Consider the following 17,952-nt stretch of genomic DNA (forward strand, 5'->3'; position numbering starts at 1 on the left):
GTGCACCGGAAGTGAATGTTGAACTTTGCAAAACATTGATGCAGAAAGTGGTTCTGTCGCCAAGGAACTGCAAAACGCTAGGCTGATTTGCTATACCAAAAACGCTAGGGCTGATGTCGATATCTACTGCAAAACGCTAGAGAATCTGTTGTCACCAGTCTGATCTGCAAATTGCTGGTCTTTGGTGGCTGAAAACGCTAGGTTCCCTTGCCGGTCTTGCTGAGAAGGTGCACTGCCAGATGCTATTTGCTGCCTCTTCTGCCAAAAAGTGCTAGCGCTAGCTTTTCTTATATATTGCCTTAGTCAATTTGCCCTACCCAGTTTCCCAACAAAGTCACTTATTAATAATAAGTGAAAAATGGCTAAAATAGGGAAAATAGGTTCTATGCACTGTGAAATGCTCCTCATGGGTACCGAATGTAATCTGATGATCATGTTGTGTACAACCAGAGGAAATGCAACTACTCTAAGTGTTTGGACATGCACGGTCTGCGAACAGACTCACAAAGGTGCCAAAACACTTCCTGAGCTAACTGAACCCTAGACCTGAAGTAGCTTGTCCACATGCACATAGGGTTAAATGTGCACGTGACACTTATAAAGCACCGGCCGCGGGGCCTAAAACCTAAAATACAAAAGCTTGAACTCTGGGGCAGTTTTCCATATATCACGCTAACCATGCTGACATGGAAATTGTACAAAATCCCGTGATCTGCGTTGACTGCTGGCATGGCACAGTTGTACGGATTCCATAAATAGCATTGGCTGGTTGCAAGCAGATTTGTGCAAGGCTTTTGGAGCAAGTGCTTTTGATGTGAATGCTTTTTGAACTCAAGGTTTTTGGGGCTTTGCTTTTGGGCATCCCCTGTATTGTTTATAAGTGCCCTTGGGGTCACTCTTTCGTAGAGCATCTGGACCCAGAGTCTCGGAGAGAGTTGAACCCTCGAGAGTTGTACTTTGCGAGTATAATTATAAAGAAATATCGAAAGGGACGCCAGTCTTTGGGGCCAGTACGTCTTTGCTCAAAACTCTGTTGTGCCCCCGTGCGACGACTCCTCTCTCTCTCTCTCTCTCTCTCTCTCTCTCTCTCTCTCTCTCTCTCTCTCTCTCTCTCTCTCTCTCAGCACAGTAAGGGCACCGTCCACATTTCCTCATAACGAAGCTAAGGGTCGCGCCACCTGGTAACGAGTTTTGTGCCGCATGGAGACGATAGAGTTGCAACGTGGAGATAGTGATGCTGACCTGCTGCCGAGCTGATGTAGACCTGCCGACTGATGCTACTGCATCGGTCCCATAGTCGAAGGTCTGGCTGCCCTCCAAAGGACGCCACCGCCGATTGGATGTCCTGCAGAGGACGCCATTATGTCCAAGGTCTCAACTGAATCGCAACAAGCCTCGCATGTAGCATGTCCACCTTCAGCACATTGGCATCTTGCCCACGGAGCTTCCTTCCTATGACCCGCGCCCCCCCCGGAAGGATCCCTCCACCTGCCAAGAAGTAAGAATCTTCGCTCTTGAGGCCCACATCCAAGTCCTCATAGAGGAGAACGCGGCCCTCAAGCATTGGCTACACAAGCTCGAGAGCTCGCAAGAAGCAGAGAGTCAAACCCTACTCGCAAAGGCAAGGGAGTTTGAAGCCTCCCTTGCCGAGGTCACAGTTGTCCAAAAGAAAGTCCACAAGGTAACACATGGAATCACAAAGAAGATTGACACCGAAATGCAGGCGGCCTTTCAAGAACGCCAACCACGAGAATCTCTCACCCTAAGTAAAAATTGGGGGGCTAAATAGGTTACAATGATCATGATTTGTATCTGAGACCCTAGATAGAATTGTGATTGATTAGTGACTGATGTCTTTGTAGAAGTGTTGGATTGGTGGAGTTTAGTGTTGTCACGTGCACATCTAACCCTATGTGCATGTGGACAAGCTATCTCAGGTCTAGGGTTCAAGTCAGCTTAGGAAGTGTTTTGGCACCTTTGTGAGCCTATAAGCACGCCGTGCATGTCCAGGCACTTAAGAGTAGCTGCATATCCTCTGATTGCACACCCAATACCACCCAGCATATGCATTGTCCAAGCAGAAGGTCCAATTCCCGCCCGGTTTTGGGACAATACATTTCCAAGCATTTTGGTATTTTTATTATTTTAATTCACCAATTTCCAAGGTCGTGGGTTGTTCGGAGAACTGCTCGACCCAGCCTTTTACAGCTATATAAGCAGACATGGGGCGCCCAGTTTTAGCAGAAGAAGTTCTAGCAACTTGCAGTGCACCTTCTCAACAAGACCAGCAGAGAGCCCTAGCGTTTTCAGCCAACAAGATCAACCTGGCGTTTTCTGTAGAAGATCAGGCCTAGCGTTTTGCGGTTTCACGACGCCAGATCAGCCAAGAACAACAGCGTTTTCAGATTTCAGCACATAGCCTTTGCAGATCCAGCCCCTAGCCTCGCAGATCTCACCTATCCGCAGCAGATGCTCGCCGTACTGCCGTTGGGTCAGCCAGCGTTTACAATTTCAGCCCGCTGTTTTCAGATTTCAGCATCTGCGTTTTCAGCACATCGTCGTCGAGTCGTCGTCATCGCCATCCTCGCCAACACAGTGTCAGAGTTCACCACGAAGACAGCAGTTTGCCAGCATTTCAGCCCTAGCATTTTCAGTTTTCAGCCCGTCCTCTTTGTCATCATCATTGTCGTCGACATCGTCGGCAAGTCCATGGCATCTAGACCATTGTACCCGATTTGTGCAATCTATAGCATAGACCTCTCTCGCCATAGAGAGGGGGGCGCTTGGAGGAGGGTTTGAGTCATCGCCATCCTCGTCGACACAGTGTCAAAGTTCCTCGTTGTCATCATCATTGTTGTCGACATCGTCAACAAGTCCATTGCATCTAGACCATTGTACCCGATTTGTGCAATCTATAGCATAGACCTCTCTCGCCATAGAGAGGGGGGCCCTTGGAGGAGGGTTTGAGAACCACCCGGTGTCGTATTCTTCTCTCTCTTCTCTCAGTCTCAGCACTTTCATTCACAGTAGCATTCACTTGTTTGTGATCATTGCACTCTCTCACTAAAGGAACGGAAGGCTCTCCCTTCCGAAAGTAAAAGGAACCCTTGAGCACAGTTTGCAACACTCATCTTCAGCAATATCAACATTCACTTCCGCTACACCTTACATTGGTATGAGAGCTTTGGCAGTGTTCTGTATCACTCAAGGAAAGAACCACAAGAATTTTTTTGCTTGTTGCGGTCGCACGTAACCCAAGTCCACTTGGGCGTGTCGATTCCTAATCGTGTTTTTGAAGAGTGACAGGTAACCCAAGAAAGAAGGGCTTCTCCAACCTCCCCTTGTTCCTCTTTTCACTCATTGAGAGCGGACCGTGCACTTAGCGGCCGGCCAATCGACGTGAGGTGGGAAAAAACAACTTTGGTGTGAGGCAAGGCCGCCAAGGGGTGCACCAGCAGGGAAGAGTTGAGCTCGGGTAAGGAAAAAGCCTTCTCAAACACCGATTGCAAGCTACATAACTCAAGAACCTCAAGAACCCAAGTTCCTCGAGAACTTAAGTACCCAAGATCTCAGTGTATGGTCATCACCCGAAGCGGAAAGGATACTTTGCGTGAAGGTGATGAGAGTGGAGTTGGTGACAAAGAATTTTCCCCGACAGGAGGATTTTTTTCCAATCCTCCCCCTTCCCCATCTACGCCACGGGTTGCACCAAATCCTATGGAGGCTTTGGTCAAGACAATGATGAACATGATGCCAAAGTTACCGGAATGGAAACGGGAACAGGGACCTCTGGAACGTTCCCCCCCCCCCCCCTCGGAAAAGCGGAACATGAACGGGGGCCGGAACGGTAAGCTTAAAATATGCTTAAATTAGGTTGGATTTAACCTATATGTTAGTATAGAGCCATACACACCCATTAGTCCAAGTAGAATCCTATTTAGACATGATTTGCAATGATTCTTCAGTCTTAAGGCTTACACGCGATTGTTCACTACACACAATACATGAATTGGGATCATCCTTTACAAAAGCATCTTGATTCTTCATAGAAAGAACATTAACTTAAAGTTGAATAGAGTCTAGAATCCACACAAAAGCTTGGAGCAAAAAGATGATAGATCATAGATTATAAAAGATGGCTTACAAGGCCAGCCAAGGCGCTACAAAAAGACATGTAGAGGCTAGAGTGCTAAGTAACAACTGTAATCAAGACTCGATCACTCATGTGGTAGTGCAATACAAAAAGCGGGCAAAGCCAGCGGCAACAAAGGAAAGAAATATCAAAAACCAATGAGCAATGAGTCATGACTCGTGCCTGATGTTCACCTCTGGGTAGGGGCAGAAGAGCATCCCACCACCCAATCTGTAGTGGAGTCCTAGACGTCATGAATATCATCCCAATCCTCCTGCATAGGCTCATCCTCATGCGTAGATCCTCCTACCTCTCCAAGCACCTCTACCTCTGCCTCTATCTCCCACTGTAGAAAAGGATCTGTCACTTTGGATGCTGACTTGCAAAGCATTCTTAAGTTTGCACCGACAAAAACAAGGTCATTTGCTTTCTCCACTCCAAGTCGGTTTCTCTTTCTTGATGCAATGTGGCTATATACACTCCACAATTGCTCCAAGCAAGAGAGCTAACCGCTTGGCTCAGAATGCGGACGGAAAGTCGCTGAAGATAGGGACCATCTGAACCATTTTCTTGCCACCACAAGACGGAGGAAATCTTGGTGCAATCAATTTGGGCATCGGCTGTCCCAAATGATCCTCGCATATCCCTGTAAAATGCAAGTTGATCCTTGATTTTGCGTTGCATGTCATGATCAGGGTGAAGCTTCTTGAAGATGGTGTTCCAATGTGTGTTTACCTCCGAATCATGCTCCTACCCTGCACCTTGGAACTCTGGGTCCAAACACAAAAGCTGCACCATGAAGAGGTAAACTATAGACATCACCTGCTACTGCAACGCTCTTTGATTTCTTCAAGCCTATCTGGGTCCTTCTCATGATCTTCAAGCGCCTCGACCATGCGATCCATTGCTTCATAGACCTTGCCAATGCAAGGTTGCATACCATCCATCACTCTAAGCAAGTGGATCACTGGTTTCACCATTTTGTCAAAAGTCTTTAGAGACTCCCGAAACTCAGGATCCTCTACCTTCCCTGTACAAACGATCCCTGCGATTGTACTTGCATGGGAAGTCTCAGCAAACTTTGTACTGATGAAGAGCTGCCGCACTGCACTTTGACACTCTACAAAGCGGCTTACCACTAGATAGTTGTAGGCGAAGCGGGTCTCACAATATTTTAGAAGCACTTTGCCCCCCGACCGCTTCAAGAACCCGGCTCGAAGAATGTTGTGGTTGTTGATAAAAGAAACCACCTTGGACGTGGATGCAATGAGAGGCTCTATCCAAGGTAGTTTGCCGAAATCCTTCAAGAGGTTGTTAAGGCAATGTGCCATGCAAAAGGACACCGTGATGTGAGAATAAGCGCCTTCCAAAATAGCTCCGACTACCCTGTTTGTTGCCTACCCATCGGTGACTAGACCTATGACAAGGTCCGACCCAATGGTCTCTACGACGGAGGCCCACTCACCCGCAAGGACATCTACTGATTTTCCTGTCTTCGTGCAATCATGGAAGTCGGCAAAATACATCTCCCCTTTGAATAGGCAACAATGCCATGGATGGACCTCCTCCTAGTGTCGCTCTATCCATTCGCAATGAGGGTCACACCATACTTTTTCCATTGTCTCTTCATGTTGAGAGTTGCCATCTCCACAACCGCCTTCTCTCTATCGAGTAGAGTAGTACGGATGGCCTCGGAAGAGGGTGGCACGTAGCGTGCCCCATACTCTCCAATCCTCGTGCACATGGTATTAGGTGCAGCGGAATGAATGTTTGCGCTTTGCTCAAGATGAGTGCTCCGAACTGTGCTCAAGGTTCCTTTTGTTCTTATAAAAGGGAGAGCCTTCCGTTCTTAATGAGAGAATGCTATGATCACAAACAAAGTGAATGGACACTGTGCGTGCAAGTGTATGAGACTGAGAGATAGAGAGAGAAGAGAATACGACACCAGAGACGACGTAAAACCCTCCTCTGAAGGCCCCACTCTCATCGACGAGAGTGGTCTACTTATGATTGCACAAACTGGTACAAACTGAATGCGTGTGACTCATGCAAGTCTAGGCTATGTCGACGATGACTACGGGGATGACGAGGCCGACACTAGGGCTGAAATCTGCAATCTTTTACCTGCTGTCCAAAAACGCTATGGGCTGAAATTTGCGGCTAGTCCTAAAACGCTGATTTTGGGGGCTGTTTCTATGGGTCTTTGTCGCTGAAATTCTGCAGGTTTAGGGCTGAAAACTGAGGTTCATTAAGGCTGAAAACTAAGGTTCTTATCGGCTGAATCTGCTACTCCTTAGGGCTGAATCTTGCTGGTCTTCCTACTGCTGAGATCGCCTGCTGAAACTGCCAAAAACGCTAGGTATGCTGAGCTTTGCAAAAACGCCGGCTGAAGGAATTTGTGGCAATGATCTTCTTCAAAAACGCTAGGGAATGGGAGTTTCTTGCGATGGCAAGGCTGATGCAAAACGCTAGGGAATGGGAGGTATGGCGATGACCACTTTGATGGAAACGCCAAGGTGCTGAGTCCTTTGCTTGCACGGGAGACCACCAAGTTCTTGTTGAGAAGTTGCCTGCGGAGCTTAGCTCCTGTTGCCTCTTCTGCCATTTAGTGCTAGTCTAGGTTTGGTTATATACAAACTTAGCAAAATTGTCCTACCTACTTTCCAACAAAAGTCACTTAAAAATAATAAGTGAAAAATGTCAAAAATAGATAAAATAGGCTAAAATCACTGAAAAATTCCCCTGATGGATTCTGATGGGAATACTGATGATCATGCTGTGTGCAACCAGAGGATATGCATCTACACTAAGTGATTGGGCATGCACGGTCTACGAATAGACTCATAAAAGTGCCAGATCACTTCCTATTCTAGACTGACTTGACTGAACTGAACCCTGGGCATGTTGTAGCTTATCCACGGACACATAGGGTTGGATGTGTCACGTGACATCCCCTCCTTTTCAAAGTGAGGTACTGGTACCGAACTGTATGGCGTCGAGGGAGATCGCCAACAACACCCGGAATCCTCGAGAGGACCCTTTGCCGTCCCACTCTAAGGTGTGGATCGTGCGATACTTGAACTTCGTAAAGGTCTGCAAAGCTTGCTTCTTTGGGCGCACCAAGCGACACAAAGTCTTTTGAGTCTCCTTCAATGCTTCCACTTCTTCTATGGACGTAGGTTCACCTTCTTTAAGAATCTCCAAGGCTGAAAATTCCCGAAACCACTTCCAACACAAAAACATGAACATACCTATTCCATGTAAAGTGACTGGAAAAAATCTTGTCTTCCTCAAAGACTGTGCATGCAACGTAGATGAACAAATAGATAGTGTCAAACCCTTCACCACACACACGCAAACAATGAGATCGAATCTTGTCTTTCTGATCTAAATCAATCAACTGTGGCAAATCACAATGGAAATGCCCATGCTTGGTGCTCATATTGTCTTGTGCTCTTTCTACCAATGTGTCATGCCAAGGAAGAGACATGGAATGTGACTTCCTTGAATGCCTACTTTTCGGCTTTTCATGAATAATCCGCATACATTCGTGCTCATCCATGAGCGAAATGTGCTCAACATACAATATGTCATGCTTAGGAAAAGGGATCACATAACGACGCTGACTAAAATACACGAAACGATCACGAATGAAACACTCATATAATGCGTATTGACCAATCATGCGAACACATAGTACTTCTTGTAAGGGTTCTTTGGACCTAGGTTCGAGAGCCAAGATCGGTTCTTCCTGAAGGGGTTCTTTGGACCTAGGCTCGAGAGCCAAGATCGATCCCTCGTGATTGATCGAATCTGCAACGATGTTAGCTTTGCTAGAAAAAGCATCAACTAACACATCATCCTTGTGAACAATCACGTCATCTTCATGCAAATCATCATGCTTGTGAGAAATCACATCTTGATCATGCAAATCATCATACTTGTCATTGTCATCCAAATCATCATGCAAATCATTCTCATTCAAATCATGCAAATCATGTGTGTCTTGCTTTGGAGAAGAAGAAACTGAGAGAGTCTCCTTTTCCCGAATCTCTTGCATCTGTGCTGAACTTGAGAAAAGAGTCGCAACAACTCTTTCATGTGTTGGTCGCTCTCTTCTTTTATGGCTTTGTTCTCGCGATCAAATTTGGCTTGACTTTCTTTTTCTTCCAAGTTGTACTCACGCTCTATGGCTGCCATTTCTTCTTCGTAGGCCTTTCTGTCTGCTTCTCTTTCTGCTTTTCGTGCTTCGCGGTCTAACTTCGTGTCCATCACCATCCTGTCGAAAGCCTCCATAGGAGTTAGTGCAATCCTTGACGTAGATGGGGAAGGGGGAGGGTCGGAAAAACCTCCTAGTGGGAAAAATTCTTCTTCGCCTCTGTCATGCTTATCTCCTCTAAGCGAAGTATTCCGCTTCGAGTGATGACCATTCTGAAGTCGTGGGTTCTTGTGGGTTCTTGTGGTCTTGGGTTCTTAAGTTCACGAGGAACTTGGGTTCTTGGGGGTCTTGGGTCTTCAGGGTCTTGAGGTTCTTGAGGTTTTCTTTCGCTTGCAAACCGTGTTTGAGAAGGATCTTCTCTTCACCCGAGTTCTTCTCTTTTCCGCGGGCGTACCCCTTGGCGGCCTTGCGCTCACACCAAGGTTGCTTTTTCCCACCTCACGTCGATTGGCCGGCCGCTAAGTGCACGGTCCACTCTCAATGAGTGAAAAGAGCCACAAGGGGAGGCTGGACAAGCCCTTCTTTCTTGGGATTCCTGTCACTCTTTAAAGACACGATTAGGAATCGACACGCCCAAGCGAACTTGGGTTCGTGCGACCACAACAAGCAAAAAAAATTATTGTGATTCTTATTGTTCTTTCCTTGAGAGATACAGAACACTGCCAAAGCTCTGATACCAATCTTAGGTGTAGCGGAATGAATGTTTGCGCTTTGCTCAAGATGAGTGCTCCGAACTGTGCTCAAGGTTCCTTTTGTTCTTATAAAAGGGAGAGCCTTCCGTTCTTAATGAGAGAATGCTATGATCACAAACAAAGTGAATGGACACAGTGCGTGCAAGTGTATGAGACTGAGAGATAGAGAGAGAAGAGAATACGACACCAGAGACGTAAAACCCTCCTCCGAAAGGCCCCACTCTTGTCGGCGAGAGTGGTCTACTTATGATTACACAAACTGGTACAAACTGAATGCATGTGACTCATGCAAGTCTAGGCTATGTCGACGATGACTACGGGGATGACGAGGCCGACACTAGAGCTGAAATTTGCAATCTTTAACCTGCTGTCCAAAAACGCTATGGGCTAAAATCTGCGGCTAGTCCTAAAACGCTGATTTTGGGGGCTGTTTCTATGGGTCTTTGTCGCTGAAATTCTGCAGGTTTAGGGCTGAAAACTGAGGTTCATTAAGGCTGAAAACTAAGGTTCTTATTGGCTAAATCTGCTACTCCTTAGGGCTGAATCTTGTTGGTCTTCCTACTGCTGAGATCGCCTACTGAAACTGCCAAAAATGCTAGGTATGCTGAGCTTTGCAAAAACGCCGGCTGAAGGAATCTGTGGCGATGATCTTCTTCAAAAACGCTAGGGAATGGGAGTTTCTTGCGATGGCAAGGCTGATGCAAAACGCTAGGGAATGGGAGGTATGGCGATGACCACTTTGATGGAAACGCCAAGGTGCTGAGTCCTTTGCTTGGAGGGGAGACCACCAAGTTCTTGTTGAGAAGTTGCCTGCTGAGCTTAGCTCCTGTTGCCTCTTCTGCCATTTAGTGCTAGTTTAGGTTTGCTTATATACAAACTTAGCAAAATTGCCCTACCTACTTTCCAACAAAAGTCACTTGAAAAATGTCAAAAATAGGTATAATAGGCTAAAATCACTGGAAAATTCCCCTGATGGAATCTGATGGATTCTGATGGGAATACTGATGATCATGCTGTGTGCAACCAGAGGATATGCATCTACACTAAGTGACTGGGCATGCATGGTCTATGAATAGACTCACAAAAGTGCCAAATCACTTCCTATTCTAGACTGACTTGACTGAACTGAACCCTGGTCGTGTTGTAGCTTGTCCACGGACACATAGGGTTGGATGTGTCACGTGACAGATGGTCTTGAAGTACTACGACCTAGAAATTGCACAAAAGAGGTATTAGTATTGGAGAGGAGAAGACCCCCTCTCTTTCCCCGCCCCCACCCCAAACCATTCAAAAGCGCCCAAAAAACCCCAACAGTCGGATTTTTCAAAACTATCCAAGAGCCAGTTTTTTCGAAAAACGCCATTCCGGCTGCCCGTTCCGTTCCTGTTCCGCCCGTCCCGCCAGCCATTCCAGTTACAAAAAAATCCGGGAACGGTGTTCCGCCCATGTTTCCGTTCCGGCCCCCCGACCTCTTTGGGAACGCGTTCCGGGAACGGGAGGGGCTCGTTCTGCCCTTTCCCCGATACTCTGCATGATGCTACAACAAGAGGCACAACGCGCCGCCTTGGATCGTGAGCGTGATCAAGTGCGCTTGGCGGCCAAAGAAAGAAAGGCAACTATGGAGCTTGAGCGTGAGCAAGCACGCGAAGCTCAATGCATAGTGGCCGAAGAAAGGCGAGCAGTCTTGAAATTAGAGCATGAGGCGTAGAGAGACCAACGCATGCAAGAGTTAGTCCTACAGGTCCTCACCTCGAAATCTGAGCCGGTCAAAGATGTGGGCAATTCATCAGGTAGCACAAGTAGAGATGCGGACTCCAACAATTCAGTCACTAAGAAGTTGACGTTCAGTAAGTATGACTATAAGATGAATGCTAATGTTATTCATTCTTGGTTGCATCAATTTAATGCTTACTTTGCGACAACTAAGAAAACACGAAATAGCAAAGTTTTGACGGCAGCCATGTATCTTGCTGATGATGCCATTAATTGGTATTGCTGCACAAGGAATTATAGGAGGGTACATAACGCCCAAAGAACAAGTCATTTATGCTAAGAAAGGTCGATGTTATCAATGTCACGTCAACGGTCATATTAAGAAGGCTTGTCCTAAGACAGTACCACCTAAAGAACCCAAAGCACCTACAGCTAGCACAAGCACTTTAGTGAACCAATCTGAGTCTCCACATGTTTCTGACACACACATTGATATGTCTCTATTTAAATGTTATGGTCATGTGAAGGGTCAGCCTTTTGTCATATTGTTTGATTCAGGCAGTATGCATGATGTGATTGGTGACACTCTTGTAGAGAGAGCCCGCCTAGAGATTAGCCAGACAACTCCTCTCGAGGTGTCGGGCTTCACTCCCGCTATGGACTCTCTCATTACGCAAGAGTGCCTTGATGTGTCATTCACTGTTCAACAAGCTTCCTTCCGTCGAAAATTCGTTGTGTCTCCTCTCTCAGGATGTGATATGATTATGGACATTAGATTGTTGCGTGACCATAACCCTCTCATTGATTGGGCGGACAATACGCTCAGTCTAATTGCCAAAAGTGACTCTCCCATGATCATTCGTGGTGAGAAGGGTCTGCATTTTTTACCTCTCATTTCTCATGTGCAGGCGAATCATGAATTACGAAGAGGAGCACAAGAGACATTCATCTATGCCTCTCCAATTACCCAAAGCATTCAAGCTCCAAACAAGTATTCAGCTTTGTTTACAAAGTATGAGCACCTCTTTTTGCAGGATGATCTTCCACCCCGTCTCCCTCCCGAAAGGCCGGAGGACCATCGCATCGAACTCATGGAGGGGGCACAGCCAGTCAGTAAGGCCTCTCTACCGTTTGAAAAAGACTCAAGAAGAAGAATTAAAGTGGCAACTCACAGAGTTGGTGGCCCTAGAATTCATACGTCCTAGTGTAAGTCCTTTTGTTGCTCCTATCTTATTTGTCCGCAAGAAGAATGGTTCGTTTCGTTTGTGTGTTGATTACAGGGCATTGAACAAGATGACCGTTAAGAACAAGTTTCCGATGCTTCGCATTGAGTATATCCTCAATCGGCTCAATGGGGCAAAGGTTTTCTGTAAGGTTGATCTCAAAAGTGGATACCATCATATAAGGGTATTCAAAGGCGACATCTACAAGACCGCTTTTCGCACAGAGCGAGGGTCATGGGAGTATATGGTAATGCCTTTTGGATTGACAGGTGCCATGGGTACATTTAACCGTCACATGGTAGGCCGTTTTGGCAATATGGTTGGCGTGTGTGTTTATCTTTCTTGATGATATTCTCTTTTTTTTTTGCATCGTGGGAACAACATGAAAAGGATCTAGAAAGGGTTTTAACCCGTTTGGATGAGTGTCAGTTGTACGTTACAGCTAAGAAATCTGAGTTTTTTCTCACTGAAGTTACTTATTTGGGTTATATCATTTCTGCAGAAGGTATCAACCTAGATCCCGCGAAGCTAGGACAGGTTCGTAATTGGGATTTGCCCAAAACTGCATATGATGTGCGTTCTTTTCTTGGTTTATGTCAAGCATATAATTCGCACATAGAGAATTTTGCACGCATTGCCGCACCCATGACAGATGTTTTGAAAGGGGTAAAAACTCCCAGACAACGCGTGGATTTGCCCGAGGCAGCCATTGAAGCTTTCGCAACTTCAAGATTGCAGTGACACAAGCGCCATGTCTCATCCTTGCCTCTTGGGATGACCCCTTTGAGGTATGGACTGATGCGAGCAATGTCGCCATAGGAGCTGTGCTTCAGCAACATGGCTGTCCAGTTGCATTTCTTAGTCGGAAGTTAAATAGTGCAAAAAAGAATTATTCAGTTTATGACAAAGAACTTCTGTCTGTCATTCACTCTCTCAAGCATTGGAAGCATTTTCTGTATGGTAGAGCGTTTACAGTTCGCACATATCACCAAGCCCTCAAGTGGCTCCAGTCTATGCTTACTAGTGCACATTGGAGTGATCGCCAAGCACGGTGGTCACAATTTTTTGAGCAATTTGGAGGTTTGATTGAGTATGTGCCTGGTAAAGCTAACCCTGTTGCAGATGTGTTAAGTCGTAAAGGACAGATCCTAGCTCTTGAGTCAAGATCCACAGTTACTATTCAGGGTGTGTCTTTCGACAGCATGAAGAGCCAGTATGCAGATTTCGAGTTTGGTAAGCAATGGTTGCAAGCTCTTGCTTCCCAAGGACCCAACAACTATCTCATTCGTGAGGGTTTATTGTATTTTCGTCACCGTCTATGTGTGTTGCCCTCTCTCAGGACAGCCATATTGCACGATGCTCATGAGACTCTCATGGATGGACATAGGGGAATGAACACCACTTTGGAAAAAACAGATAGATTCTTTTATTGGCCTAAAATGCGAAAAGATATGTTTCGTTATGTCACACAGTGCATTATTTGTCAAAAGGTAAAAGCTCCTCGGGGTAAGCAGCAAGGCCTCTTGCTACCGCTGCCTATTCCAAACGGGCTATGTATTTTGTGACTAACCTTCCATCTAGTTTGCATTCAAGGAACACTCAATGTTTGACAATTGGAGATCGTTTCAGCAAATTTCGCATGTTTCCTTGTAAGGCCACAGTCATCACACAAGATGTAGCACGGTTGTTCATAAAGCATTGGTACCCCCTCTGTGGTTTGCCAAAGTCAATCGTTTCAGATAGGGATGTTAAGTTCACGTCCAATTTTTGACACGCACTCTTTGAAAATTTTGGCACTAAGTTGAATTTTTCATCAGCTTTTCATCCACGGTCAGATGGTCAAACAGGAATTTACAATCAGTTGGCTTTTGATGTTTCAGTTGGCTTTTGATGTTTTGAAGTCATACGTGCATGATCAACAGTCTCATTGGGAGCTCTATCTCCCATTGGTCCAAGCAATTTTGAATGACTCTTATTCCTCTGCTATTGGTCGAAATCAGTATGAGGCAGCTTTTGGCCGTCCGTTCCAGTCCCTTTTGACTTGCTCGATCAATCAAATGCTCGATGCCAATGCTGAAAGTCAGTCGTTGAATGAGATTTCTGAGAGTGTGAAGCTTCGGCTAAGCAAGGCTCGGGAGGTCTTTCTCTTGGCTGATCTGGCGTCGTGAAACTGCAATCTATAGCATAGACCTTTCTCGCCATAGAGAGGGGGGCCCTTGAAGGAGGGTTTGAGAACCACCTAGTGTCGTATTCTTCTCTCTTCTCTCGGTCTCAGCACTTTCATTCACAGTAGCATTCACTTGTTTGTGATCATTGTACTTTCACTAAAGGAACGGAAGGCTCTCCCTCCCGTAAGTAAAAGAAACCCTTGACAACAGTTCGGAGCACTCATCTTGAGCAATATCAACAGTCACTTCCGCTGCACCTTACAGGTGCATGGGTACATAGGATGAGTGTCTACTGAAGAAAGTTTCTGTCCTTTGGTTGTTTTGCAGGCGCAATCGAGAGCGATTACAATTCTTTCAAGAGGGGATGTCACAAACTGATGATGTGGCGTGCCCAGCTACAAAGAAATGGTCGAGAGGACAAGAGATACTGAATCCCAAGAACAAACGAAGTTTTGAACCCTGAAGGTGTAGGCGGAAGGTGTAGGCGCGAGGCCCAAAGGGGGTTTAGGAATTAAAAACCGAATCCCTACTAGCTTGAAGAACTTACAAAGCACTGGCCGTGGAGCCTAACACCTAAAATACAAAAGCTTGAACTCTAGGGCAATTTTTCGTAAATTGCCTTGACCATGCTGACATGGTAGCTATACGGAATCTCGTGATTTGTGCTGACTGCTGACACGGCACAGCTGTACGGACTTTCATAAATCGCACTCGCAGGTTGCAAGCAAATTTGCGCAAGGCTTTTGGAGCAGGTGCTTTTGATTTGAATGCTTTTGAACTGAAGCTTTTTGAGGCTCTGCTTTTGGGCATCCCATGTACTGTTTTTAAGTGCCCTTTTGGACACCGAGTCTCGGAAACCCTGGGGAGTTGCACTTTGTGAGTCTTTGGGCCGATACGTTCTTGGCTCGGAACTGCATCGTGCCGTGCCGACTCTCTCTCTCTAGTCAAGTTCCATAATTTTGCAATTTCTGTTCGTGTTGCTATTGATTTCTCGCTTGGAGTGTCCAAGCCTAAAACAAAAACCCTGAGGGATATACAATGAGATCGTCAAGAAAAATCCCAAACCAAACCACTGAATACATCTCGACAATTAGCTATGCAGGGAGATACCGGTATGGGGAGATGACATCATGGTTTCATGTACATGGGTTCGGCATGGACAGATTGCCCCCCTTCCAGTACTCATTGGATGCACCCTCTCTGACTCTTACACAATCCGAGATCAATAGCTCATCCGCCAGGACCTGAAGGCTGACTCAGCTAGATACCATGAGGACTTGGATACAGCTGGCACGGGAATTGGGCATGAAGATGGCTTTCTATAGAGAGCTTAGTGAGGATGGTTTTGTGACGAGGCCGAGACACATGGACACCCACTTATCTCATGGGATACGATGTGCTATTGGCCAGATAAGCACATCTTCACACCAGCTTCGGATCGAGACTGGTAGATACAGCGGAGTACCAGCAGAGGCCAGGACATGTCCCCTATGTCACATGGAGCCTGAGACAGTCGCACTACACATGCCACTGTCCAGTTCACTATGAGATACAAGGCCGCTTTCACTCGTATGAGCACCAGAGATGTCTGGGACTGTTTTTGCTCGAGCTGCACAGACACAGAGAGAGCCTGATGAGAGGAGAGACCAGACAGTCTCAGAGACGAATCACAGACTTCTTCAAACTAGACAGCTGAAGGATCAACTACCACAACAGAGCTCACATTCTCCTCACACCACAAGCATGCTGATCGATCAAGCGACCGAGCTAGGGAGATCCACACACCCACGACTACGGAGGACTACACATCATCGACAAAGGCTGCATCAAAGGATTCAGATCACTTTGGCCCAACATGCACGACGCCTGGGTAGACTACTAACCATGGAGGAGATTGATGAGATCCGCCAACCACCGATGATTGATCTCCTGTAATTTAGCTCTTTTGAGGATTGTACACCCTGCCATGGAGGAGATTGATGAGATCCGCCAACCACCAATGATTGATCTCCTGTGATTTAGCTCTTTTAAGGATTGTACACCCTGCTCATCTTGTACCAGCCTTTGTATCAGCTCTTACCCAATATATCCCCACACACACACACACATTGTGTTGTATTAGCCCTCAATCACTACTTTCACCCCCCTACTCATATCCTACACAATTCCAGCTAGTTGCTAAGTTCACATCTAGCAGTTTGGGATTCTATAATACCCCTTTTTCAACACCTTTTTTAGTTTTGGTACTCAAACATTGTATCAGATTCACCGCGTTGTAACTTTTGGTCTCATAGATCATTTTGGCCTTTTGAAGACGTTAATATAACACTTCATTTCATTTCATTTTCATTTCTCTCTCTCTCTCCTATCACCACACCTTCTGCTGCACCTTGACACCTTATGGCAATATGCCCAAAATGGAATGTAATCATTGATGATGTGATCTGTCCTATCGATAAATTTTGGCCTCCAAAGAAGTCCAATAGAATCTCTCTCTCTCTCTCTCTCTCTCTCTCTCTCTCTCTCTCTCTCTCTCTCTCTCTCTCTCTCTCTCATGCAAATATATTCAAGAGAGTTACAGCTTGACCAAGTCGCTCAACCAAACAGAGCTCAAAAACATGAAGTTGCAAAATGGAGAGACAGATCACCTAAATTGCATAATTGGACGGTTCGTCCTCGCAGCTTGAACTGATCTCTTGTGTACGACTTCAACCAGTACTTGAGCTTGAACTCTAGAGCTTTTGCAAGAAGTGACTCCATTAGCAGGGATGAGCTAGTCTTGAAGAATTAGAGTATGTAGATGGCCTCCACAAGAGACATTGCAGCAGGCCTCTCGCTGGATGCAACGAAGGAGAGGCAAAACACCATTCCACGGGACCTTACACGCAGAGAGATGTGGTAGACATGACAATGGACGTACAATATCAATCTTTAGCAGATTTTTATGCATTCTAGATGAAGCAAGAAAGGTGCCTGTTGCTGCTATTACTTTTGATCTTGAATTGAAACCTGTAAATCTTCTTCTTCCTCCTTCCTGCTCTCCACATTATGCAGGTGAAGCAAGAAAGGTGCCTCGTGCTCCTGCTGCTTGATCTTTGTATTGAAACCTGCACTTCTTCTCCTTCCTCTTTCTCTCTAAATTACTTGTCAAGAAGCGTGCATTTTTCGCTACAGTTAGAAGTTTCAGGATTGAACCAAGATCCACGATAACGAGCTTTCGGAGCAAGTGAGCAGGAAGGCATCGATATGCATTTCATCTTAGACATCTTCTGTGCTTTCTTTGTCTGAGAGAGAGAGAGAGAGAGAGAGAGAGAGCGAGGCTGAGCGAGCGAGCTAGCTAGCTTTTGTCCTTGCAGGAAGGGAGCCCGACAATGTGCACGCACGGAGAGTGTGCGTGACGTGGAAAATTTTCGATATCAGGTCTTTCCCAAGGGTGCCAAGGGGGAACCACAGTTAAGAGGGCGCCCCCATAGTCCCGCCAAAATGGAGGTGTTGGATGGTGGCTCTCATAGCCTCGAAGAGTATAGAGGCAATGAGTTGAAGCATGCTTTTCAATAGAGGGCCTAGTATTTTAACTTTTATCAAGTATCAAAGAGCTTCTTAATTTAAAACTATTTTATGCACATGTTGTTGTGTCGTTTTAGCCTTATTAACGCCTGGAGAAATTGTGCCATTTATCCTTAACTTGAGGACCTTTGTGACAAGCCACTAGTGGGCCTATAGGGGAGCCCACTTACGCTTCGTTCAAACTACGCATAGCCACTTGTGCCCATTTCCACATTGGATGCCGAGCCGAATTGCAAAT

General features: G+C 46.0%; 1 protein-coding gene across 3 annotated transcripts in view; it reads right to left on the reverse strand.

Annotated features, from left to right (window-relative positions):
- LOC147432678 (amino-terminal region of chorein) overlaps positions 1-17,542 on the reverse strand; it is a 130,782-nt gene extending 113,240 nt beyond the window's left edge. For 2 of the 3 annotated variants that reach the window (XM_086492525.1, XM_086492526.1), the window contains exon 1: positions 16,796-17,541. In XM_086492525.1, the coding sequence (XP_086348651.1) occupies positions 16,796-16,907 (112 nt within the window). In that variant the 5' untranslated portion in view covers positions 16,908-17,541. Of the gene's footprint in view, positions 1-16,795 lie in introns of all 3 variants that reach the window. The other variant, XM_086492524.1, reaches the window with a different exon arrangement.
- Between the last annotated feature and the right edge of the window lie 410 nt (positions 17,543-17,952).

This window comes from Adiantum capillus-veneris, chromosome 20 (assembly GCF_014529385.1).
Source record: "Adiantum capillus-veneris isolate H3 chromosome 20, ASM1452938v2, whole genome shotgun sequence".
In the NCBI taxonomy this organism is placed as follows: Eukaryota; Viridiplantae; Streptophyta; class Polypodiopsida; order Polypodiales; family Pteridaceae; genus Adiantum; species Adiantum capillus-veneris.